Raw genomic sequence first — 24,979 nt, 5'->3', positions numbered from 1 at the left:
TTAAGGTTGTGGTTTAGCAATTTTTGCTCAAATTCAGCATCTCAGGACATCACCCAGCTTTGGCTGGCCCTGCCTGGGCAGGATGCTCTGTCCCCTCGCCAGCCTTTATTCCCTCCCAGCTCCCATTCTCCTGTGACATTTCCCTTCCCCTCAGGTCCCCCAGCAGGTTCCAGCCTCACCAGCTCCAGGAACTGATGGCTGGCAGAGTTTTTCATCCAGCAGAAAATGAGCAGTGCCCACGGGTCACCTCTGCTGTGGCTGCTCTCCGGATTGTTCCCAACCCAGGGGAGCCCACAGCCCATTGTCACCCCGAGCCCCGGCTGGTGACACTGTAAAAAAGCACACCTACTTTCTTTTCAGCACTTTAAAGTGGGATTGTCAACAGTAAGGAAAGAAAAAGGGCTAAAAATACCGTAATAAACCCAAAATGCAGGGAGGAATTGCAGATGGTGAGAGACAAGGGCACGGCAGCGCTGCACGGGCACAGGCTGCTGCTCCCCTCCATCAGCTTTATTTTTATACCAAGGCTACACTGAAATTTCCTGCTCATAATTCTTCACCTGCAGATGCCAAATGAGCAGCTTGTTGTGAAACTCAGTAGCTGAGACGTTGGTAGCACGAGTTAATTGCAATTGGGTACATAAATCCCAGCCTGCATTACTGTCCCTCAGAATCACGTTCTCCACGCAAATATTTGTTCTCATGAATTCGAAATGATCTCACAATTAATATTTTTCACATATTTGTTGTTTTCTGGCAATACTCCTGAGCTGATCTGCAGGACTGTTGGAGATGTTGAAGACCAGAGTGGGGCACCTTTAAACCCAAAACGCTCAGTCTCAGCACCTGAATAACAAAACTTCTCTGTCCTTGATCCTGGTCCTCTGGTTTTCAGAGCAACTTTTTAATCAGCACAATCCTGTCTATCACAAGGACTCCCATTTTAAATTAGCCTCCTTATTAACATAAAAAAGTAAATAAAATGAGAAATGCTCAGCTGTCCCTGGGTTCTCCCAACTCAAAAGACAATAAAAGCTCATTTACATTCCTATGCCATACTTCATTTTTTTTTAATCCCCCTTTCATTTTTATGACACAAACCCAGCAATCAGGTATTAGTGCTGCTGTTGAACTTTACAGAGGATAAAATGCCAGCTGATAAAAAATCCTGGTTGCTGCAGGGACACACCCCTGTCCTTCCAGAGGGTCACTGCTCTCCTTGTGTTAACAAGGAGCAAGTCTGGAGACGTCTCTTGTTTTGATCATTTGCTTTTAAAAGGGAAGAAGAAAGACAACCTCACAAATTCCAGCAAGTTCATGACACACACATATGTCTTTATAGGAACTAATTATCTGATATTGCAGTCAGTGTCCCTCAAAGGAAGAGAGGAGACACAAAACAACCAATTCCCTCCTTACCCTGCTGCTTCCAACCAGGGAATACCCATGGGAAAAACAGCTGCTGTCTGATGTGAAGAAGCCCAGCTGAAGCCACCCCTTCCTGTGTTCACCTGCAGCAAATCTCCTTTTCTGAAGGACACCAGGTGAGTTAGGAACAGAAGCTCTGACTTTCAGTGCAGTGTTTGTGATGAACCAGGGCATTGGAGACTCAGGCTGTGGGATTCAGTGACAGCTCCTGCCCGGGGCTGGGGGAGGAGGAGCAGGACATGGCCTGAAGGACCAAACTCTCTGGTAAACCTGAGTTCAGTCAGCTGGAGGCTGACCTGCCCCCCTCTTGCATGGATGTGAACTAAACCCATGCAGAGATCCGTGCTGGGGTCACACCAGCAGAGGTGGCAGGAGGAATTTCTGAGGCTTCTCTGCAATTTTGGGTGACAGCTGGAAGGGGACCCTGAGCCTGCTGCCTGACCCCCTCCCTGCCAGCCTCTCCCACCCCCAGGGCTCAGCTCTGGGTGTCCTGGCACAGAGCAAGGGCGATGGATTCCCAGGGAGATGCTGGTGGAGAGTCCAGGCACAGGGGTGTGAAGGGGCCCAGTCCTGCACTGCCCTCCTGCAAACCCTCCATGGCAGGGGACTTCTGGAAGGTTTTGCCACATCTTTGGAATTCACAGCTCTGGAGACACCAGAACAAGCTCTGGAGACAACACTCAGGATGGGGATCCTGCCACACACCAGAAACCCCAGCCCTGCTCATCCCAGCCAGGGCTGCAGCCCCACAGCACAACACAAGAGACTGCCACTGAGAGACAAATATCCTCATATTTAAGCTGCATTTCTACCTTGGAAAGCAATTTGCAAACCCACGGAGCGATTCTGACAAGCCTCACTGAAACCACGTTCTGAGTTTGCAAGAAAGATGCTTTTACCCACCTGCCAGCCCTGGGATTCATCATCATCAGGCCTCCAAAGTGCTCTACAAGGCAACCCAGCTCTCACTTTTGCAGAATTCCAGCAGCTTTCGGAGCGTGGGGTGGGTGAAACCTGTGAGCCTTCAGGGGGTTTAGCCAAGGATGTAAATTTGGGGTTGGAGAAGCTGCAGGAGCCCTGTCAGGTACCCAAAGCTCAGTTGGTGTGGCCAGGGCTGCTGCACTGCTGTGATGGGATTCCACTCACTCTTAAAATTTAAAGCTGTTGGGAGAGGCCAAAGAGAAAAGGGAAACCTTTCCCACGTGTTCTTGAAGCCCTTCTCCAAAAGGTTTAGCTTTGAAATGGGAATACACCAACAGCACTCACTGTCTTACTGCATTCCTGGGTAAAAACTTCCCTGTGGATTCCTCCTGCTGCTGCACAGCACCAATTAACCCAGGGCCTAATGCAAAAAATGTATTTGTTTCTGAGCAGACGTTAAAAACTTTGGGACAAATATACAAGAAAGGAAAGAGAACTAAAAGGCTTTGGTTAGAAAATTAAAGTTGTTTGCCATGGCTTGATGGCTTAATCAGTCGATCAATATTTTTCACAGGGCAGGCGGGGAGGGAGCCATGAGCTGTGATGAAAAATGCATGAGGGGACAAGGGAGACCTGGGAGCAGAAAATTAAAAAGTCAGCCTGTTACATTTGTCCAATATTGGCAGAGAAATTAAAGCAGTTTGGGGAGGGGTGCGGGGAGGGAAAGGGGAGCGGCTGCGGATCTGCTGCGGGTTCCCTTCACCAGAAAAACGTGGACATTAATTAAGTTGCTTTCTTAGCAAAAAGATGGATTTTGTAACCTTTAGCACTCGCCAGCACCACGAGCACAGCAGGAGGGGTTTGCACAGGGGAAATAGAAGGGATTTCTTGCCAGAGGAGCAGGTTGGGCTCAGGGAGGTGACACCGACTGACAGTGGCCAGGGCCAGGGGCTGCAGCTGCCCTGCAGCAGGAGGGAGCTGGATGGATCCTGCACAGGAACAACCACACTGGGATGATTCAGCTCTGTCACAGCCAGAGCCACCACAGCAGCTCCTGTTTCTGCATGAGCATCACTTTCCTCTTCTTTCTCTGCTCAGTTTGGCCACTCCTGGTCCTGCTGGCCTTGCAGAAATGAGGGTAAGGACAAGTGCAGGCCTGGAAGACACTCTGGAACAGCTGAGAGCCAACCACTCCTTATGGATCACAGTCCTTGGTGTTTGCCTTAGAGATTGGGACTGCTTTAATACCTGCAACAAACTCCAGTGGTAAAGAGCAAAGTCACTCATTCTTCAACTAAACTGCTTTTGGTCACCCATCCTTTCTAAGGGTGACAAAAATAATTATGATGTCCAGTATCCAAAGCTGAGAAAAACCACAGCAATTCTGTGACTGTGAGAATGGCTCTGTACTTAGGAATGACTCTGTACCAGCTTCCAGCCCTCACACTCAGAGCAGCCTCTGCTTTCCTTGGGAATCCACATCCCAGGGATGACCAGGCACTGCCACCAGGCTCTGGACTGCACAGACCAAATCCAAACTGCTGGAACTCCTGAGCTGAGTTTCACACCCCCAAATATTGGAAAATATTCCAACCTGCTGCCCTTCAAGGCTTGCAGGGACAGAACTCCAAGATCCTGATCCCTCTGCTGCAGCTCAGGGGGAAAGGACCTGACAAAGAGGTTTGTGTTGCACTTCAGTAAAACAAATTATTTTTATACTCAGGTACTTACAGTGAATTCTGTGACTCTCCATCAGACTCCCCAGTTACAGGTGTAAAATTTCAGGCTCAATTAACAGACCTGGACAACGCTGTTTTCTGCAACTAATTATCTCCAAATGCCAAGACACGATTCCACACACGGTACTTTTGTGAACCTCAGGATTTGCTTTCTGCACCATTATTTAAGCATAAACAGAAGGGAGCAGCCAGCAGTGCCTAAAGCAGGTTGGATATCATATTATGACCTTTATAGTAACAAAAAAAAAATGCTTATGCTATCAGAAAGCCAGGCCTAATTAGCACAGGAACAGGATGGAGAGTGGGGCTGATTATTTCCAAGGCTTGGGCTCATCCAAGATGCAAACGTTGTTCTGTCTTGGCTGATCTTTGGACTGAGAAGGCTGCTTGGGTCAAATAACAGCACAAAAAGTTTTCATTAGGTAATCCAACTGCAGCTGGGTTTGAAATGGCCATTATCCCACTGCTATGGTAATTCTTCTGTTTGGCGACTGGGAACGTTATTATTGATAATAATATGGAAAAAAAATTAGATCTCATTATTAACATGCTCAAACACACACTCTCATCCTTCACACACAGTGTTCTGCCTCCACAGACATAAACACGGATTTTCTTTCAATTTCTCTCTCCTTCATATGAGCCAGTCCTGCAACAGAAACTTGTCTAAAGGCACAAGGAACCTCAAAAATTATTCTGCAGCACTGTCAATTTATTTGACACTTAATGGAGTGACAAGGGTCCTCCAGAGCTCCCCTTCCCAGCTCCCAACTCAGCTGATTACTGAAGCCTTTGTGGGTTGCAGCAGCAAGAGGTGGGAATGAGACTGGAATTAATCAAATTGGCTGACAGGGGGTGACACAGGAGAGCAAAACACCGGAGGAGAGACTTCACCCACGACATCCCCGGGCTGGGACAGGAGCAGGGACCTTTCCCCGTGTCTGGGGAAAGGAAAAGCAGCCAAGGCTCAGAGGATGGAACTCTCCCATCCCTTCCAAGCTCAGGGATTGCTGGGAGGGATCCTGCACTTCTCCAGCGTGCTCCGTGTACATTTTAAATCATTCAGGAAACACGCTGGGTATCTGTGCTGCAGAAACTCTGCTTTAGGGCTGAATTATTTCAGTTGTAGAACACGACTGTCACTGCTCATCACACGTTTTCTAACCACTTAATACATGCAGATTTTGTTAACATTTCTCATTACAATTTCAGTAAAGGGAAACATCTGTTTCCCCCCCGCCTCAGAAAGTTACACTGCATCTTCCAAGCTGCCACATGCCTTTGAAATTCTGTGTTTAATCAATGCCATAATCTCTTTTTCCACAAAAATATCCCAGCACACAGATAAGCAGCCTTGCAACAATTCCCCCTCCCAACATTTCAGCGTGTTTAAATGTTTCCAGTATTCCTAAAGAAAAGAGCAGCACTGAAAAATCCACACCAAACTCAAAGGTTTTGGCTGACCAAACAGCGAAACAAACAGCACAAATTTTGAGAATACAAAATTTATTTCAAGCTTATAAAAGTCCTCAGCATTGCAAATTCTGTCACAAAACGGAAACTGTACAATGGATATTTTCATTAAAGTTTGGAGTAATGATAATTACTGCCAGATCTTCCCAGGCAGATCATTTCAGATCACACACACAGCTTCTCCTCCAAGATGGATCAGTCTCACATGTGCCTCGAGTCAAATGTTTGAGTGCAACCTCACTGCTCGGGACAGGGAGGCTCAGAGTGGAGCCACCAGGGCTGTCCCAAAGCCCCAGGGCTGGCTCCTCTGGGCTCCTACTGCCTGCAGGTGTCGTGGAAAGCCTCGAGGGTTCGGAAGTCCCTCCACGTGGGTGGGAGGCCATCCTGCAGGAACTTCCCACAGCGCTGGCACGGAGCCTGGAACAGCTTTATGTAACTCCTTAACCAGGTCTAGAAGGAAAAGGGAGAGAAATTAAAGAAAACTGGATATGGGTGTTCCCCTTTGTCATTACTCTTGTCAAACAGGAGCAGCACAGACAGAGGATGTGCTTTGGCCAGGCCCCAGCGAGGTGCAGGGTGATTTTATAAACACAAGCACCCTGAAGATTACAAGGTCACTGTAGAGCTGAATTCCCACTTTATTAATCATCCCTTTTTTAGTCAGTTAAGCAAATTCATTAATAGCAATTCCTGCCCTGTGAGCAGGAGGCATTTGCAGCTCCAGAACTGTGAGGGGAGGCGAGTGCTGCAACGCCTCACATCTTTACTGGGATATAATTGTTCCTCCTGGTGGTGCCTTCTCCAGCTGAGCACTGGTTTGTCTCTTGCCATGAGCATCTATCACCCCCTGCTGCACTCCCACTGCAGGCTGGGCTCTCCAGAGCTGAAGACAGAAGGACTCCCACATCCAGCTAATGAACTTCCTCTCTAATGCAATTTCAGGATCAATACTCACTGGTCATAAAAATACTGAGCCATTTTAAACCTGATTACCCCGATGACTACATAGATATAAAATAAATAAAAGGCCAGCAGTGGTGGTGTTTGTGAGGTCTCCAGAATGAGGTGAGAGATGAGAATCTGATTCCATGTTCTCAGAAGGCTGATTTATTATTTTATGGTATTATATTATATTAAAAGAATGCTATATTAAAACTATATTAAAGAAAGAGAAGAAGGTTACAAAGAATGAATAATAAAAACTCGTGACTGACTCAGAGAGTCCAACACAGCTGGCTGTGATTGGCCATTAATTAAAAACAATTTACATGTTTGGATAAACAACCTCCAGACTACATTCCAGAGCAGCAAAACATGGAGAAGCTGAGGCTTCTCATGTTCCCAGGAGAAGAAATCCTGGCAAAGGGATTTTTCAGAAAATATGACAGTAACAAGTAGTGCTGAACAACAAAGGGTAAGTTCAGATGTTCCTTCACAAAGTTCCTGCCTCTGAAATGGGTTGTTCCCATCATCACACGCAACAATGAGCATTGCATAACCCAATTCCCACTCAAGGAGATACACAACTAAAAAAGCCCTAGACCAGCAGATTTATACTGTGAAGGATGCACATGAATCTTGTCATTTAAAGTCCTATTGAATTACATCGATAAGAGAAAATTGTTCTCTAAAGAAGAGGTCAGCTGAGTTTATTGAAACAAATCCTTCCATCTTCATCAGAGTCTTCTCTATAGCAACCAAACCTTGGGCTGTCAATAAAGCTCCTCCAGAAGAACTAGATCTTGTCTGGGTTGAGCAGTAAATATGGGGACAAGGGCAGCACAACTCTACAAGCAAATTGCTGTTATTTACTTCAGCTTGGATGGGCTTTGCTTGCACTATCAAGAAATCGAATTTTCTGAGCCATAATACAAAAATAGGTAAATGAAGTTAAATTGTGCACTTGAGACATGCATTGACAGAAAAGAAAGGAATGGGTTCTTCATTCCCATCAGAAAATTAGGGCTCCAGAAGATTCTGTCATGAGGATTGCACACGTGACAGCTGAAAGGCCCAACACATTGACACTTGCACTGGTTTTGCTTTGTTGGAAGCTTTGGTGTTTTCTCTGATCAATACAGCAGGGCCTTGGCTCACACAAACCACTTGTTCTACTCAACATTCATTTTCAGGACCATGTTGAACATGGATCTGACCAGTAATGGTTGCTTTCACCTTTCAAAACCTATTATTTTAAGATGCACTTTGCAAATCTCTCATCTTAGTGGCCTTTTTATTAAACAACCAATCCAGCACAGCAGGGAGGAGAGCCTGACTGCTCTGAAATCACACACTGGAAATTAAGGATGTAAAAGAACTGGTGCTAAACACTCCTAAAGACAGTGAATGGCAAAGTGAGATTTATGTTTCCCAAAGTCTCAGCTGCATTGCTCCAGGTCAAGGGGCAACATAAAGGAAGGAAGTGGAAGAAAAAGCCTGAATTGTAAAGAAAATGTCCCCATATCCTCCTCTAACAGCCAAAATTCATCTTGGTAGAAGGAATCCTGAATCTTAATTCCTTGTATTCACCCTCTGATTAACACGGCTGCTTCTTATGCAAGTTTATTTCACAAATAGGATTCTAAATACAAAAAGAATTAAAGGGGATAAACTTAAATCTGTACATCAAGGTAGAATTGTCTTGGATTAATTTTATTCAGTAAGAGAAGATCTGAATACTCCAGGATTTCCTTGCTTCTCCAAACACCTGCTGCTGAGCTGGGTGAGTACACACAGTCCCACGGGAACAAAGTTTGGATACAAAATGGAACCCTCTGTAAATAATGCCCATCCCTTCCCATACTGGGCAAGCTCCTCAGCTGGATTACTAATTCTGGGAATTTCAATTTCCTCTTCCCAGGGAACTGCCAGTGGAGCAGATTTTGTACATCCAGAACTGTCCAAGGGCTGGGCCAAAGGACAGAGTTTGGCTGAGGGAGTTTTTCCTCCTGTTCTGACCTTTGCAGACAGGAATCATCAGGCCAATATTGACACCTGGACAGAAGAGCCATTCCCAACTCAGTTTTCCAATACCAATTCCCTCAGGGAAATGGGGATGGGCTCTTCATCCCTGTCCAGGGAGGAGACACAAAGAATCCCAGTCTCTGGGGAAATCCCAACTGCATCAGAACTGCCTGATGTCAGCCACTGCAAGCACACTCAAATTGGGCTGGAAAAAGGTGTTTTCCAACAGACTTACCATGAAAGACCTGACCACCACATCTGGCATCTGGGGCAGCTGGTAATGCAGCAAGGCAGTGGTTGCATGATCTGTCACCTGCATCAGACCAAAGGAGAAAAAATACCTTTATTCACTCCCCATTTCACACAAAGCAGTGTTAGCCTGCAGGAAAACCATCAATTCCATGGGGAGGTAGCAAACCAGGGAGTACAAGGATTACTCAGTTTCATTTCCTCTGACATCAGGAATCAATTAATATGATTATGGTTTATAAATACTTGCATTACTAAAAGATTTCTGATAAAAAGCTTTTTAATTTCCCAGACAGAGCCATAGCAAGATCACACATCTGGGAATTGCACATATAAAATGTGTATTTATAATAACAAGAATAATTACAAGAAAAATCAGGAAAACTAACCAATGCTGACAGACTATTTTTTTTTTAAAATAAGTACAATTTTTCAAATTATTCTGCAAGGGGCAGTTTCTGACAGTTATGATACACTTTTCTAGCAGTATTCAGCCTGTCAGCTGTTATCAGCACAGTCAACAGCTTACTGCTTCTTAGAAATTCCATGTTGAATGCAAGAAATTACTGGAAAAACTCTTTAGGCTGGACAATAAAGAATTCAAAACAACAACACAACCACAAGAGCTCTTTCACAGATTTCAACTCATGAATCTCAATGGTCCCCTCATCAGTATTGTCAAAGCTTCCAACAAAATACATGACTTTACAGAGGGTGATTTAATTGTATTTTCTAGTTCTGGCATGGGAGTGGAGCTCTTCTCAGGGCCAGTCTACAGACTCTAGGAAAGTTTGAGTAAGAGGAAGTGAGAACTGAAATTCCCAGTGCTATTCCCAGCTAGCTCCAGTTGCTCCCCATTTGCAGTTAAGTCCAATTCAGCAATGGGAGTTGGAGCACTCCAAGTTTCACTGGAGACAAGAAAGGCTCGTGCTTGAAGCTATTCAGGGAGGTGGTTTTGCCAAAGATATATTCCTGAATAAATCCATGTATAGCCAGGCTCTCATTCACACCATACAAACTTCCTCCACAGAGCTCTCCATCACATCAGGCTGTCTGAATCCAGTTCTGAGAATTCCTGCTATTTCAGACCCAGGATCTGCTCCCCACCATTCTCACACACCCAGCTCCCTCACTCACATGTGATTCTGACATTTGGAAGGCAAAACTTTCAGGACTTTGCACATCCTGGTGAGTTTGCAAAAATATTCACAAAAAGGACCTCGGCCTGTTTTAGCCATTTCTGTGTTACCATGTAAAAATAAATATGAGAAATAATGTGATGAACTGTGCATTAATAGCACAGCATAACTCAAACCAGCCACTGCTTTTAAACACATCTCATGCAGTGCTCAGAAGCCCCACCAGCTATCTGATTTTTTTGTTTTGAGCTGGTGCTTTTATAGGATAGTAGCAGACATGTCAAAGAATAGGAAGTTCTGAAGATATTTATGAGCAGCCGTTCTCCTTCTGCTGTATTTCTACTTCTAACAAACTGTGGTTTGTTTTTTTTTTTTTTTTCTTTTTTTTTTCCTCCTGAACAACAAAGTTGTTTTCTCTTGGCACTGAAGGAAGCTGCTTAAAAAATACTGCTATTAACAAATTTAAATTGACTGGCCACTTTGGCAAAGTTGCCCATATGCTGTTGCTATTGTAATGTAAAGATAATGAGATTCCTTGGGGAGATGAAAGCCATCCCAGCATTGCTGGAACACTAATAATGCCTTCTGCACGAAAAGAAGGCAATTTCTACCCTAAGCAAGGGCTGATAGCTAAAAAAGATCAAAGTGGGTATCAAATTTGAGGAAGAAAAGTAAAGGAATGACTCCCCACCCCTTCCCAACCCAGCAAAGAACGTGATGTCAAACAGAAGAGAGCTGGGCCATGGATAAACTGCCCAGGGCATGGGAGTGAGGGAGAATTTAACCCCCCCAAGAGAACAGACAATGACAGAAAACACAAACTGATCAAGATTAAAAAAGAAGAGGAAAAAGGAAAAAAAAAAGAGGAGGGGAAAAAGAAAAAATCCCAAAAGATCAATACCCAGCTTTCCTAATGGCAATACAATTTCACACCAAAGCAAAGCAAAACAAACTGTGGATCTGCCAGCTCACTTAAGGGACACACTTTTTCTTCCAGCCAAGCTGGAATCAGAAACTAATTTATTCTGGGTGTGGGATGATATTTTGTACATCTCAAGGTTTTATTTTATTAACTCCACTTCTATCGTTGTGCCTTACCTGCTGCTATCTAAGTTATCAGTCACTTTCTAATTTCTCTACTTTTTTTTTTTATAGGGAAACATATTCAGGGGAGCACACATCGATTGGGATAGCTCTGCTCTGAACCTTGAAATGGATTTTCAAGAGATCTTGCAGAAGAGCTCAATATTTCACAATTCATCTATTGCAAAGCACTTGTGTTTCTTGTCTAAAAAAAAAGGAAAAACAAGGCAATCTCCTGCAGCAAAATTCTGCTGAATAAAATAGCCATTGTTGAACTAAGCACTTGGAGACTGAGGAAAAGAGACTTCAGTGACATGGAAAAAACAGATTTGGCAAAAAGTCTCACTTTTTCACAGGAAGAGTTGTAATGCATTGGATCAGTACTGACTTTTCCAAAGGTGCCACATCCAAAAATGGCTTTATTGGGCTTTGATGACACTGGTTAGTCATACAGCATTCCCAAAGCTGGAAAATCCATTAAAAAAAATTAAATTATACAATTTATAGGTGGAGAAGGTTGAGCAAGTGCTTCCTGTAACTGGGAAAAGCAGCACAAAAGCAAAAACCTAAGGCACAGCTTTGCTCCACCACAGACCAGGTGAATGCAGCTACACCTGGTCTAATAAAAACCATCACATGGCTGAATTATAAAAGCTCTCCTTCTCCCCATGTATTCTATCTCACTGCCAGGAAATATCCTTCTCAAAAGTAAATGCAGAACTTCCTTTAAGAGCCACAACTTTCCTTGCCACTTACTGGTTTATTCCCCCAAGCATGGCACTGACAACTCCATCTAATATAAAGGGATTCTTTAAATCCCCTGAAAGGTTTTTATTTTTTTTTCCCAAACCCTTGCAAGTTCATGGCCTTAACAGTAGCCTGTAGCAATGAGCTGTGAAGGTTGATCACAGCACTGAGGGAAAGAAAAAGAAAAGGAAGTTATTTTATTAGTGTTTAGATCTTTTATAGCGTGGAAAACTGCACGAATGGCTTTGTTCATTCCCAAGGATTCCCATTACTCAATCTTCTCTCCAGGAACAGATCTGAGTCTCTCTGGAGGGAATGTGGTGCCTGAGAGGTGCTGGGAAGGATGATGGATGGAACAGGCACTGAGGAACTCACACAAATCTCTACAGACCCTTCCCCAGTTCAGGACAGCACCACCACACTCCTCTGAAACACAGGATTTATCAGTTGTTTTCAGAGCTTGCAGTGTTTAGTTATTATTTTGCTTGTTCTGCTTATCTGGACTGGGTCCCAGAGGTTTTATTTCACTCCAGGAGGTCTCTGACGAGAGGCAGGGGCTGGTCCTGCCCAGGAGCAGCCGTGCAGGTGACCCTGGAGCAGCCCAGCTCCTCTCCTTGAGCAGCAGCAGCAGCAGCAGAGCCCACGCTCTGTCTCATGCATGCATTCATCCTGCATGTGATCTCACTCGGAGATTATTGACAGGAATACATCTTCATACATTACAATACTTATGTGCCCTTGTGCTGGTGAAAATGCCAGCACTTGGGATCACAGGGCTCACAAACAGCTTCTCCAAGATCTGCTGAAAATCTGCTTTGGGGAGAAGCAGATCAAGCAAAAACACAAGCAGTTTGTGGCATTGCTAGAACTGGTGAGACTGTTTAGGTGAAAATAAGGACGGGACTCAGAGATCAGAATGAAATATATGGGTTTAAAGCCTCTGCACATGATTTAAGCAGCCAACCTCTTCATAGTACCCAGCAACACCAGCTATGCTGCTCTTAACTGAGCACCTGTTTGACACCATCTCCCAGTTTGATCCCCTCACAGCAGCTCCAAAATTCTGTTCTTCCCTCTTTTTTTGAATGCAAAGATATGAACATTGCACCATTCTTTACAATTAGAATTTTGAACCCTCTGCACAATGACTGGAATCATGCAGCCTTCATGTATACCAGGATTTAAGCCTCAAAATCTTTCCTTATTTCCTGTTTTATTCTTCCTCTTGCTTTAGTGGATCAAGAGGCACGAGGTGTTAAAATTAGGAGGTTTAAGATGAAAACATTTGCTACTCCTGTGGAGTTTAAATGTCACACCAACATGGCAGCCTGAAAAACCTTTTCTTTGCTCCTTGTGCTTCTGCCCTTTCAGCATTCCCCTCTCTTATTTCCCAGCTCCATTCTCTGGATCTAACCCTGCTGCTGCATTCAGTGCCTGTAAGGTTTGTTCACCCCAGGAGCAGATTGAGGAAGTCTCCAGGGAACTGGGAAAATGAGTGTACACTGGAACAGAACTGGCCCTCCAGGAGCTGGCCCCCATCAAATCACACACACCCAGGTCCCCTGCCTAGTAAGAAGGAGAGAGAAAAGCCTTGCTGACACAGCCAATGTCTGCAAACAAAAAGTCAGGACAAATTTAGCTTGGTTTGACAGGGTTGGATTGAAGATCAGAGGTCTGTGGTCCTACAAAGTTGTGCTGCAACCCTGTGAGGATCTGACAGGATGCAGCTCCCCCAGGCAGGGATCTGGGGAGCTCCAGATGTTTTATTTGTATTATCATTGAAGACAGATTTTGGGAACTTGGTTGGGGTTTTAAAGAGGAACAGCCCTGTCCTTCTGTACATTTACAGGCAGCAGAGAGGGCTGCCCAGCCTCCTCCATGGGGGCAGCAGTTACTCATCCCTGTCTTTCCTTTTTCCACATTGCCATACTGGTGACTGCCATGAGAAACACATTTCAAGAACATTCAGATGTGCTCTGACACATTTACTCATGATTTTTTAGTGGCATGAAAACATTTGTTCAGAAAATCCTGCAGTACAGATCCTACCCTGGTAACAGAGTGTAATAGTTTCTGTAACACTATTTTATCTATTTCCTTCATTTTGCTACTCCTAAATCACTACTCCTGGGTATTACAAATAGACACAAGTGCAGCTTTAGAGAATAAAGAGGAAATCAAACCAAGCACTGCACCACAGAGAATTTACTATGCTGAACCACAGCATCTTCTGTCATCTGTTTGAAAACTTGACGTGGGTCTCAGCCTTAACTTCTTCAACTATCAGCTCAATCTACACCACCTATTGATTAGAAGCTGCCATCACCTTCCATTTTTATCACATTTCTCAGGCAAGAATCTGAGAGCTCTATGCAACCAATTCAGTGAGAGCTCCTGTGAAGTCAGCAAATATTACCCCAGCCTGAGGGATGAGAAACTCAGCCAAAGAGAGGTGAAGGTGTCCAAGGTAACACAGTGACAGAGCCAGCAACAAAATCTATAAAACTACTATAAAAACCCCCCACAGACAGTTTTTCAGCTGGTTACAGAACACCCTTTCCCTGAAGTCTTTCTGGGTTGGATTTATTTTTTGGTAAATATGAATAATTTGGTATTTATCAAGAGAAAACTGGACAACAGGAACTTAGGAAGAGAACAAAGATTCTCATTTATCCATACTGCAGCCACAGAGGCAGCAGGAAAAGGGGTATTTTATGTTTTCTCACTGATCTCTTCCAGCTTCTGCTCTGAAAGCATCACCTGGACATGAAGGGAAATTTATTCCACTTATTTATGTACCCTGAGTCCTTAACATGGACATCTAAGCAAACTGGACATTTACTGAACTCTGTTATCTTGCTACAGACAATTATATCATCTAAACCTGATTATTTATTATCATTTAACACAAATTTCAGCAATATGACTTTGCCCTTTCAAGTTATTCTAAACAAAACATCCATGAGGATAATTTTATGCCCAAATGAGTGTACAAGCAAACACACACACTGGGAAATGGAGATGATGCAGGTCACTCCATAACCTTACATTTATTCCACTGCAAAAATCACTTTGAAGCAGGCTGATAAACAAATGCTGTCTTACTTCCTGCTCTATTACCCTACTTGATGCTAAAATAGAAAGAATATTTCAACCACTAATCTCCGGGGTAAAGAATCAACTGCAGCAAAAATTCACTTCAATGCCAGGCAGAGAAGGGAGAGCAACCCAGCTCCCCAAAAGCTGTCCTTTGATCTGCAGCAGGGCAATATCCCAGGTCAACATCCTCCCCTCCTGACTGCCTCTGAAATCCTGGAAGGGAGCTGCACAAGCACAGCCAAGATGCCAGAGTTTTGACCCCTGTTTTTAAGCCCTTTCGAGTCCCTGACCCCCATTTGCTTCACAAACTCCAAAGGAGGATGAAAGGAGCCAGAGCAGCAGCTGGAGGCTCCAGCTCCTTGAACTGGGGCTTGAGGGAAGGGAAACTGGAATTTAAACTTGGATCAATGTGAACTTACAGCATTCTGACAAGAGGCCTTCAAAGAGAAATCTTCCCTTCCTTGAAAATAGCAAGATATAGATCTTTCTAAAATACACTTTAACCTTCTTAGCAGTTTTATTTTTATTGCTGCCATTCTCTCATCAGGCTTCTCTTACTTTATGGCACAACATTCATTCCAGTAAGTCCCTCCTCTGGCTTACATCATCATGGGAGGAAGGGCAGGCAAAAATAATGTAATGGAAAATATTTCCAAACTCATTTTGGAAAGGGGTTTCCACTGATTTATTAAACTCAAATTCTCAGGAATGTGAGGGAACAAACCCCAATGAAAACAACAAAGCAAAATCCAAATGAACCTGAAACAGTCCTTTCTCCCCTAAAAGATTTAAACTGATTTCTCATGAAATTTTAAGATTAGTGTAGTATAATCTCTGATTTCCTATTCCAAACCATGAGCTGGAACTGTGATAGGAAATAAATCCAAATTAAATAACACTAGAAGGGATCTTCTTTTCTACTCACAGTTTTCCATCATGACAGATTATTGTTTGCTATTTGCAAGTTGTGATGACAAAGAGTAAATTCTGAATTATTTAACATAAGGACCCAGATATTTAAAATCAATTCCACACATGTGCCTTAGGTAGAGAGAAATGATGTGAGACTTACCTTCTGAAAAACTTGATAGTTGGATTTAGACCATATGTCAAGCTACAGTAGGAAAAAAAGAAAAAAGTTATATATTACTACAGATAAAGAAGCACCTTTGGAGAGAAAATGGATCAACAAAGATGCATCTCTGAGTTCACTCTTTTGACCCCTTGCCCTCACCTGCTGCAATCCAAGAAAGGGAATTAATAACATAAGATTTCCTTTGTATGCAATGAAGAATGAACATAGTCCAGCAGAGTTTCAATAAAAAAATTATACATACAAGACCTGTTGAATTAATGAGTTCTCTTTAAAAAAGCAAAATCTTCATTTGTATGGGGTTGTGGCTGATCTATGCAAATATTCATCAGCTTGAGTGTGTTTCTAAAATGAGGGCATTTTTATTAAGTTTATGCTTGTCTGGTGTTGAATAAGTGATTCAGTTACAAACGACACAAAGAGCACTTAGCTGAATTAAGCCAAAGCTTTGGGTCTACTGGGGCTAAATAAAACATCCCTCTGGAAACTGCATTTACATTTGCAGACAAAAATCACACTAAGAGAGATTTAAGGTTGTAGATAACTGCATACATCCATGACTTAAACGTGTACTCAGCTACACACGAACTAAAAGAACAAAATTGAAATTTAAGATTTCTTAGCCCAGTGGTTCTGGTGTTTAACAATTCCTACTGACACGTCAATGCTCTCTTAGCCAGCCCTGTGGAACATCTCAGACTCTGTCAAGGAAAAGCAGCAGGGAAAAACAAGAGGAGCTTCCATCAATTCCAGACTTGCAAATCTTTTTTCCTACAGATCCCAGTGTACTCAACAATTCTGTATGCACAGAACTTGTCACAGGAAAGGTGTTTGATAAAGCATTAATCTCAGGAATCTTAGTCTAGACAGAAGAACTTCTGAGTGAATTTATGAAGCAGGGGTAGCTCCTCTAGTGCCTGATATACCAGGGCTGGACACACGTGCTCTCACAAGGGGGTTCTCTCTTTTTCTGGTACAACTGATTATTTCAGTTCTGCCTTAGGTGCCCATACATTCCAACTGACAGTACAACTCTCCAAAGGCACAAAAAGAGCCTGAAATGAAGGAAGTCATGTGAAGTGAGTAAAACACATTAGAGGGAGGTGAGGGAAGTGAGGAGGAAGGATGCTGAGTCCAAGTGATTAATTCACCATGCTAAAAATGGTCAGAATGCTAAAAGCTCTCACTCTTGTAGGAGCTGCAGTGTGAAGTGGCCCATGTCCAAATCCTGCCCAGCAGTGACTCCTGAGTCCCCAGAGCTCAGAGGGGACAGGATGATGCTAAAGCTTCAGAAGCTGCTCCAGGATCGATGTTTCACAGCTCAGCACTGCTGACCTTGCCCTGAGACAAAAGGCAGCTGATGTCTCAATGTCCCAATGCCTTCTCCAGGCTGGATGGGGACAGGAGTACCCTGAGGCACCTCCCTGCAAACCTGGTAACATTTCCTGGCTCCTGGGGTGAGATCAAGAACTTCTGTGAACACCAGCATTCAGACCTTGACTCAGGCTTGATTTATTATCCCACCTGTGCCTGCTGGGAAGGCAGCACTGCACTTCCAGATTAGAAAGGCCTACACTTGAAAATAAAAAATTAATGTATATTAAAAAAAACCCCCTGTTTTAATGTAATTTACAGCTTTTCTTTGACTGCAGAGTTGCTGTAATTGGAATGTATAGATGGTTTGCTAATCTCCAGTGATCAAACCAAGTATGTGATCCTCTCTAGTTAGGCTCAAAAAAAAAAAGTCCACTTCAGATGCTGCTTTAAGATGAGTCCAACAGGTTCTGAATGTTCATTAGTTGGCATGGAGATGGGAAAGCTGAAAAAGTAATGAATGCCTGTCTTACAGACGTGATGTTATCCATGTTAAAAAAGGAAGAAAGAAAAAAGAAAGAAAGAAAAAGCCACTAGCCCCTGCTCCATGCATACATCCTAAATGAGTGCCCACCTCTCCCTCCTGAAACTGAGGATTAAGGCAGAGGCAGATTAAAGAATGCATCGTTATAGGTCTATTATTCTTCAACTTTTCACTTTCAATCAAGACACACATTTGTAACTAAAAAACTGCTGAAAACACAATTTCAGGGCATCCTCTGCATGTGAATTAAACAGGGGCTTTCTCTCCCCAGTGCCCCTCTCCCCAGCCAGCCCCAGCAGCTGGAACAAGAGGCCGTTTGCTGAAGGTCGCGGAGCGATTTCAAAGGCGATAACAAACCAGAATGTTCCCTGCATCCCATATCAAACAGGTCCGGTGCCAACACTTATTAGAGAAATCAGATTCAACCCCCCCTTCACCCAAACACACACACAGCCAGCTTTGAAGTGGTGAGAATGCAGGGATCAGAAATTACCCCAGAGACAGCTCTGCCTGTCTTTGAAGCTTTCCTTTGATACTACTATTTCTTCTCCTCTCTTACGCTAGGAGGCTAAAAGCTGCCTTTTCTTATTGATATGGGGTAATTAATGAAGCCATAGCATTAACATAACCCAAGTTCCTGAACATAAGAATTCAACAGAGACACTTATGTTTCTTTAGTTAAGTCTAAGGGATGCAAAATAGGAATTTGGCTAGTGCCCACATGCCCTGTCAAGGTGGTTCTTGGTCTCTGCATCCAAAGAAAAGCATGGAATTATCATGCCAAAAAAATCCCAATATGATTTTTTTGTTGGCAGGCCAATGACTCAGCTGCCCTGTGAAGATGAGCTGCATAGCTTCATTTAGTCAGGAATCAGGAAAACACTAGTAATTAATTACCATCCATGGTTAAATTTCAATGCACAACAAGCATGTCACAGTCTGAAATTAAGGGTGGCACTGTGCCACCACTAAAATCATGAGGGTAATTAAAATGCATCAGTCTGTGGTGGACACGAAGGGTTAGGATGGTGAGCAACAGCAACTGTGAGCAGGTCCAGCACCCATGACATGTCAGAGCCTGCCAGATCTCACTTATTGTTTTTGCAAAGTGGCACCAAAAATGTCCAAGTCATGCAGCTGGCAGCTTGGCAAAGACATTCTGCAGGGTCTGTGAATAATTCACGAGAGAGGTACACGAGGCACTTAAGAAATGCAATGATTCTGTCTGTATAAGCAAAGCTTGGAAAAAACCTCCAGAATGGCTGGTCTTGCTTTACTCACTGCAAGCTTAAAACTTCTGCTCTTTCACCTTAATTGTGAAAGTATTTAAATACATAAGAGGGAGAACCCAATTTAGGGAGACTTCAGCAGAGACCACGTGAGGCTGTCATGTAAGCACCTGCCAACCTGCACAGCTCAATGTGTGAGCACACAGCAAGATAAAGCAACCTGGAAAATGCCATGTCAGCTTTCCTGGGAAACTGCTGGTGTGTCACTGTGCAGCTCCACAATCAGGAGAAAAACCCAGATTTGGGGTTTTTTTGCCAGATTTGCCTGACTGAAGGACCAGAGGAGTCTCAACAGCTCTGCTGTTTGCACTTGTCTCTTCCTTTTTTCTTCCCAGCAATGCAGAGTTTGGTAAAAACCAGTGTATTTTCAGTAATAAATGATGACTGCTCTGATCAGAGGGGAAATCTTTGGCCTCTTCTGTGCACAGTCCATTTCTCACTTAGTGTCTGTGTGATCAGTCTCCCAGTGATGGCCAGTTCTCCTTTTTTAAATACCACTGAATACATCTGGTTGCCTCAAACCTCTCTCTACTTGTAAAAGTCTTTTTCCACTGAATTTCACTTTTTGTACTTAAAGTCCTTTCCAATGTGTGCAGTTTGGAGGGTGACTCAACAGACCCTCATCCAGTTATTTAAGTCCAAAGAAGATTTATCCAGTGTCCCTTCTTCAGCTTGCCTTACAGAAAAGAGGCACTTCAGCATTGCCATATTGCATGTTAGCACCTAGTTCCTCATCTCCCTGTTGTTTACAAATATTAAATGTTTCCTAGGAATACATAAGCTAAGTCCCAAATCAACAATGACTGTGTAAACTGCTCCCTGGAAAAATTATCACCGCCTACTGTGTTCCTGAGGGTTCTCCATATTTCTGTTATTTAATAAGGATGATACTCACTGATCTTTTTCTTACTTTTTTTGTGTGCTTCTCCTTAATGCTGGTGCATTTTTCATGCTATCAGGCTAGCAACTGAGAAGCCAGAATGGTGTAGAAGCCTCACTGAAGTACCTTCCCAACAGCATCTGTTGTGACAGGGAAGGAATTGCAATGGACTCTGTTCCTAACTGACTGCAATCGCTCATTCCCAGCAGGCACAATAAGGAAAGCAAATCATTGTGAGAGCACAATCTTAATTCTTATTCTCCAATTACCAGAGTAGTTAATTAGTGACAAAAAAAAAAGGAGCTCACTGTTTGTCAATATGTGCTCCAGTTGGCAAAACCAGCAAACTATGCATTTATTTAATCTTCCAAGCCAAATTTGTTCATGATTTAAGTGGCTCCAACTGCAATTCTACTTCAGTCAAATGAAATGTTCCTATTTATACCTAAAACAGAGACCTTCAGGTTTGCAAAATCTCTGGGATGCCCACTGGAATAGCAAAGTGCCACGTAAAGGTCACAGGTTGGTGCATCCTTGCAGGAGCAGTCACACAGCCCAGGGTTGGACACAAAGCTAAATGAGTAGAGAACAGACTCCCCTGCAGACTGGCTTAAAGCAAGAAATAAGCCAGGTGTTAACAGCAATGCTCTGGAGGAGCAGAACTGCTCCCCACTGACAGCAGGCAAAGGTTAGTGCCCCGTGCCCAGAGCTGGCCTTGGCAAGTCCTGCTGTCCCCTGGCAGCAAACGATGGCAGAGGAACAATGTGCAGCTCCCAGGAGAGTTCACCTTGAGCTCAACAGAATCCCAGTGCCAGATGCTGAGTTTCAGAAAGGAACTCCTTACTTAGCTTTTCAGCATATATAGCATTATTGTATTTCAAGGGAGCTTCAAAGGAAACTGGATTCATCAGAGAAAACGAGCACACCCAAATGAGGTGTGACATGGGAATCCATCACACACTGTCAGTGCTCTCTCAGCAGACCATCATTTCACTTCCATGCAGAACTTGGGGTGAAGAGGGGCTGCTGCTGGAGCTCTGTATTTATATGCAAATATACAGGGACTAGAGAGCAGCTGCTTCTGTGGCAAACTGGTATTTAAACCTGCCTATCTGAAAAAAGGCAAATTAAAATTAAGCAATTTTTATTTTACCACTTCTTAGGGCAATCCTCCGCCCTTTGAGGAAGAATGTCTCACCTGGGAGATGGAGCTGCACTATTTCCTTCAGCAGCTCAGCTCCTGGCCTTTCCCAGAGAACAGAGGTTCAGACTCAGAGCTGCTGAACTCTGGGTCAGCACACAACGTGCTTCTGTGTGCTGAAACACAGTTATCACTTCTGAAAGGAAAAGAAGTCTCACCTCATTATAACATGGCCTATGGGTGCCAAATATTCATCTTGATATAATGAACTTCTTATTTTAATAGGCTTCATAATCAGAAGAGAAAGCTCCAGAGAGACAATGTGAAACATGGAGGTATTTAGTGCTGTTACTGGAATGGAGAGTCCTGGTGGATGTCTCAGGAACAGAGACCCTTCCACCCTGGAAAGAGACCTGAGCTGAGCTAAGGCCGTCAGGTCCTGTTAACATCTCCTGATGTGCTGAGGAGAGCCATATGGAGAGTGTGCAGGCACAGGAAATCTCAGGGTTCAAGCAGGGTGAGCTGTTCACAAAATAAATCACTTGTGGAAACAGGTAACACTTGCTGTAGTAGCTGCTGTTCAAGATGTGCTGCTCCTGGCAAGCAAATTCTTGAGGAGCACCTACCAATGATCCTCTCTGTTGTGTTTATCGAGCCAAAAAAACCAGCCCAAGATTTCTCAATGGCTCTCAGAAGAGAGAAAGCTGAACCTTGGGCTGTTGATGTGCTGGTACACTGCAAAAATGTTTTCTCAGCAGACACTATGAACACAGCAACTGGGGTCTAAGGTGATAAATCAGAAATTCAAGCAAAGGCTTCAGAGCTTAGAAAGAACTCAGAGATTTGGGGATGCAAAACCCAAGCAAAACAAGACAGATTTAAAGTGGAACATTGTGCAAACATTCCAAGTCTTTTGCCAGTTTTGCATTTCCAGTGTGCCTGCAGTGGGATCCCAGTTTTCTGCCATGAAAACATATGGAAATGAAGTGCAGTGCTGCTGGAGAGGCTGTGACCTATTGTATTTGCAGAGCCCCTCGTGGCAGGAAGGAATGCTGAATCTGATTCCATGTTCTTGAAGGCTAATTTATTATTTTATGATACTATATTATATTAAAGAATGCTATACTAAACTATACTAAAGAATACTTACACAATGCTAAAAAGATAATAATGAAAACTCCCGACTCTCTCCAGAGTCCTGACACAGCTTGGCACTGATTGGCCAAAGAGTGAAAACAACCCACAGCAGAAACCAACAAAACAATCACCTGTGGGTAAACAATCTCCAAACACATTCCACATGTGAGCACAACACAGGAGAAGCAAATGAGATATGAATTTGTTTTCTTTTTTCTCTGAGGATTCTCAGCTTCCCAGGAGAAAAATCCTGGGTGAAGGGTTTGGGGAAGATGAAACAGGAAAGCCTTATAAATATGATTGCCTGGCAAAAGATTTTGAGAATATAGAAACTATAAGCGAGATTGAAATGAAAGCAAACTTTGAGATACCTTAGTTAATGAAAAACTGGAAAACAATGGTGTGGCCAGTTGAAGGTGATCCCCTTTTGATGGAACAACACCCTCTGCTTGCAGACAGGCCCAAGGGTCAGAGCAGACCCTACAGCTTGGCAGAAGGGGCCCAAAGAGGAGTTTTTAGGGTTTAAAATGTAACACAGTATGGTAATGTAATGATTCTTATAAGCTGTATGTAAATGCTATAGGATTTGTATCTTGTACTAGATTGGTTAGTGAGAATTAGAATATTCAACACAGAAGATTTATTGTATTGTAATGGGAACCTCGCTCTCTTATCCTCTTTTACTCTTTACCTGTTTTACTTTCTCATAATTTTTACCATGCTCTTGCCTTTTCTATCTTTACCACTCCTTTTACTTCTCTGTGGCTGGCAGCTCCCAGCAGGGCCCTGCACCCAGGCCCTTTGCAATAAACCCCAAGTTCTACGACCTGGCTGCAGAGATCTCTCGTCTCCGTCGGTCCCCACCATCCTACCCCTTGTTGCTCTTGCAGAAGAGATTTTTCAGGGGATGTGAGTGCCCCAGTGCTGCACCTTGTGAATGCCCCAGTGTCCCACCCTGTGAATGCCCCAGTGCCCCATCCTATGAGTGCCCCAGTGCCCCACCTTGCCATCCTCAGTGTAGACGTTCTCGCTGTAGCCCTTGACAATGGTGCGGTCGATGAAGAGGCTCCTCATCACCACGATCACCTTCAGCACCTTCCCCAAGGTCACCTGGGAAGAGCAGGACAGGGACACAAACGGGCTCAGGGTGAGCTGATGGTGTCTGGATTCGTAAGACCAGCGAGTTAACAGCTTAAGTTGATGCAATTTCAGTTTTCAATATTTTATAGAGAGACCAAAATAAAAGATCTAAAAGCAGTGTGTGTTATGAGGAGGAGAGATGCTACAAAGTGCAGAACAAACAAACATTCATTTGCAACTGAAAATGTATGAGTTCACAGAATTCCCTTGTGCAGACATGACACTGCCAAGCAATTCTCTCCATTTTATTAACACCACAACTCAATAACTTGTCAAAAACAATGGGCAAATGTGATTATTTTCAATGAATTTGATATTCTCCAATATAAGTCCACTTAGAGACAAACAATTTGAAAGAAGAATCGGACTCTCCTAATGCTGGCTTGTAAAAGCATACCATGAGTTTAATGGAAAACATTTTCTGTCCAATAAAAATGTAAAATTATTTCAAAGGAAACTACAGCTTAAAGTAAAAATGTTACATTTTCAAAGGTTTCATTTCCTTCTGTGAAAGTGTTAAAGTGCAAAGAATAAAACTAGTATAAATGGAAAATATAGAGGGTCAGTCAGAGTATAACAACAGAAACAAGCCTAAATTGTATTATTGACAAAAATGCAATAATGAAGGCATTTTAATCTAAAAATCGATTTACATTTCAAAGATGAAGTTGTACTTCAATACAGTTAAGATGTGTGTCTAACAAGAATCTTGTCTTTGTATTTTGTTATGCAGAGATTATTAGAGAGTTTTTCCTCACCCACAAAAGCATAAAACTGAGATAAAAAAGAAACAATTAGCTCATTTTAATATTTCCCTACCAGCAGCAGCTCATTTTCTGCCAGTGTTCCAACATTTCATCCTGTAAAGATTAACACCCACTAAAACAAATGTGTTTTTACTGCTGACCTCAGCAGACAAATCCACACCTAAAGAAACCAGTCAATATGCACCTTTATTGATCTGTTGGATGTTATTCCTTTGTAACTTCTGTTAATGACTGCTGCCCATCACCTTGTTCCAACACCAGCAGCCCCAGCCTGAGCTGATTTAATCAGTACAGAGCAGGACAGAGCCACAAAGCCTGGACAGAACTGATGCCAAACCTTTGGCACAGAACAGGGAGAACTCCAGCAGGGAAAAGTCTGAATAACAGGGCAGGACAAATTCACAGCAAGAGAAAAGACAGGGGAACAGGAAGGGGAGACAATGACAGCCATCAAGCAGACAGGCTGCCAGGCATAATGCTGCAAGAACATAAAAAGTGGGTCAGAAGAATGGGTAATTTGTGAAGAAAAAAGTGTAAAAGGTTGAAGGACAGGAAATTGTATCAGGGCATGAGCCATGCACACACCAGGAACCATGAACATGTATGGAAACACCACATTGTGCTGTGAATTTTGGTTTAAATGCAGTATCTTGCCAGGGTATTCTTAAACAAGATCTAGTTGGTCCTCAAATACAAAAAACTGGCAGAGTTATTTCAGTACCTGGCACTGTATTAATTAAGTTAGAAATGCAAAGTCATTACCCAGAGGTGCCCAAGCTATGATGCTGATCACCCACTGGAATCACAGAGTTTTGTCATAATTGCTAGGAGG

At 43.3% G+C, this 24,979-nt stretch overlaps 1 protein-coding gene across 1 annotated transcript in view; it reads right to left on the bottom strand.

Annotated features, from left to right (window-relative positions):
* Positions 1-5,577: 5,577 nt before the first annotated feature.
* Positions 5,578-24,979, bottom strand: part of MED27 (mediator complex subunit 27) — an 84,835-nt gene continuing 65,433 nt past the window's right edge. The window contains exons 5-8 of the mRNA XM_030961260.1: positions 23,243-23,350; positions 15,915-15,956; positions 8,761-8,838; positions 5,578-6,011 (exon numbers count right to left, since the gene is read on the bottom strand). Of these exons, the coding sequence (XP_030817120.1) occupies positions 5,877-6,011; positions 8,761-8,838; positions 15,915-15,956; positions 23,243-23,350 (363 nt within the window). The 3' untranslated portion in view covers positions 5,578-5,876. The remainder of the gene's footprint in view (positions 6,012-8,760; positions 8,839-15,914; positions 15,957-23,242; positions 23,351-24,979) is intronic.

Source organism: Camarhynchus parvulus, chromosome 17 (genome assembly GCF_901933205.1).
Source record: "Camarhynchus parvulus chromosome 17, STF_HiC, whole genome shotgun sequence".
NCBI lineage: Eukaryota > Metazoa > Chordata > Aves > Passeriformes > Thraupidae > Camarhynchus > Camarhynchus parvulus.
The sequence above is the reverse complement of the archived record's forward strand: the minus strand, read 5'-3'. Positions and strand labels throughout refer to the sequence as shown.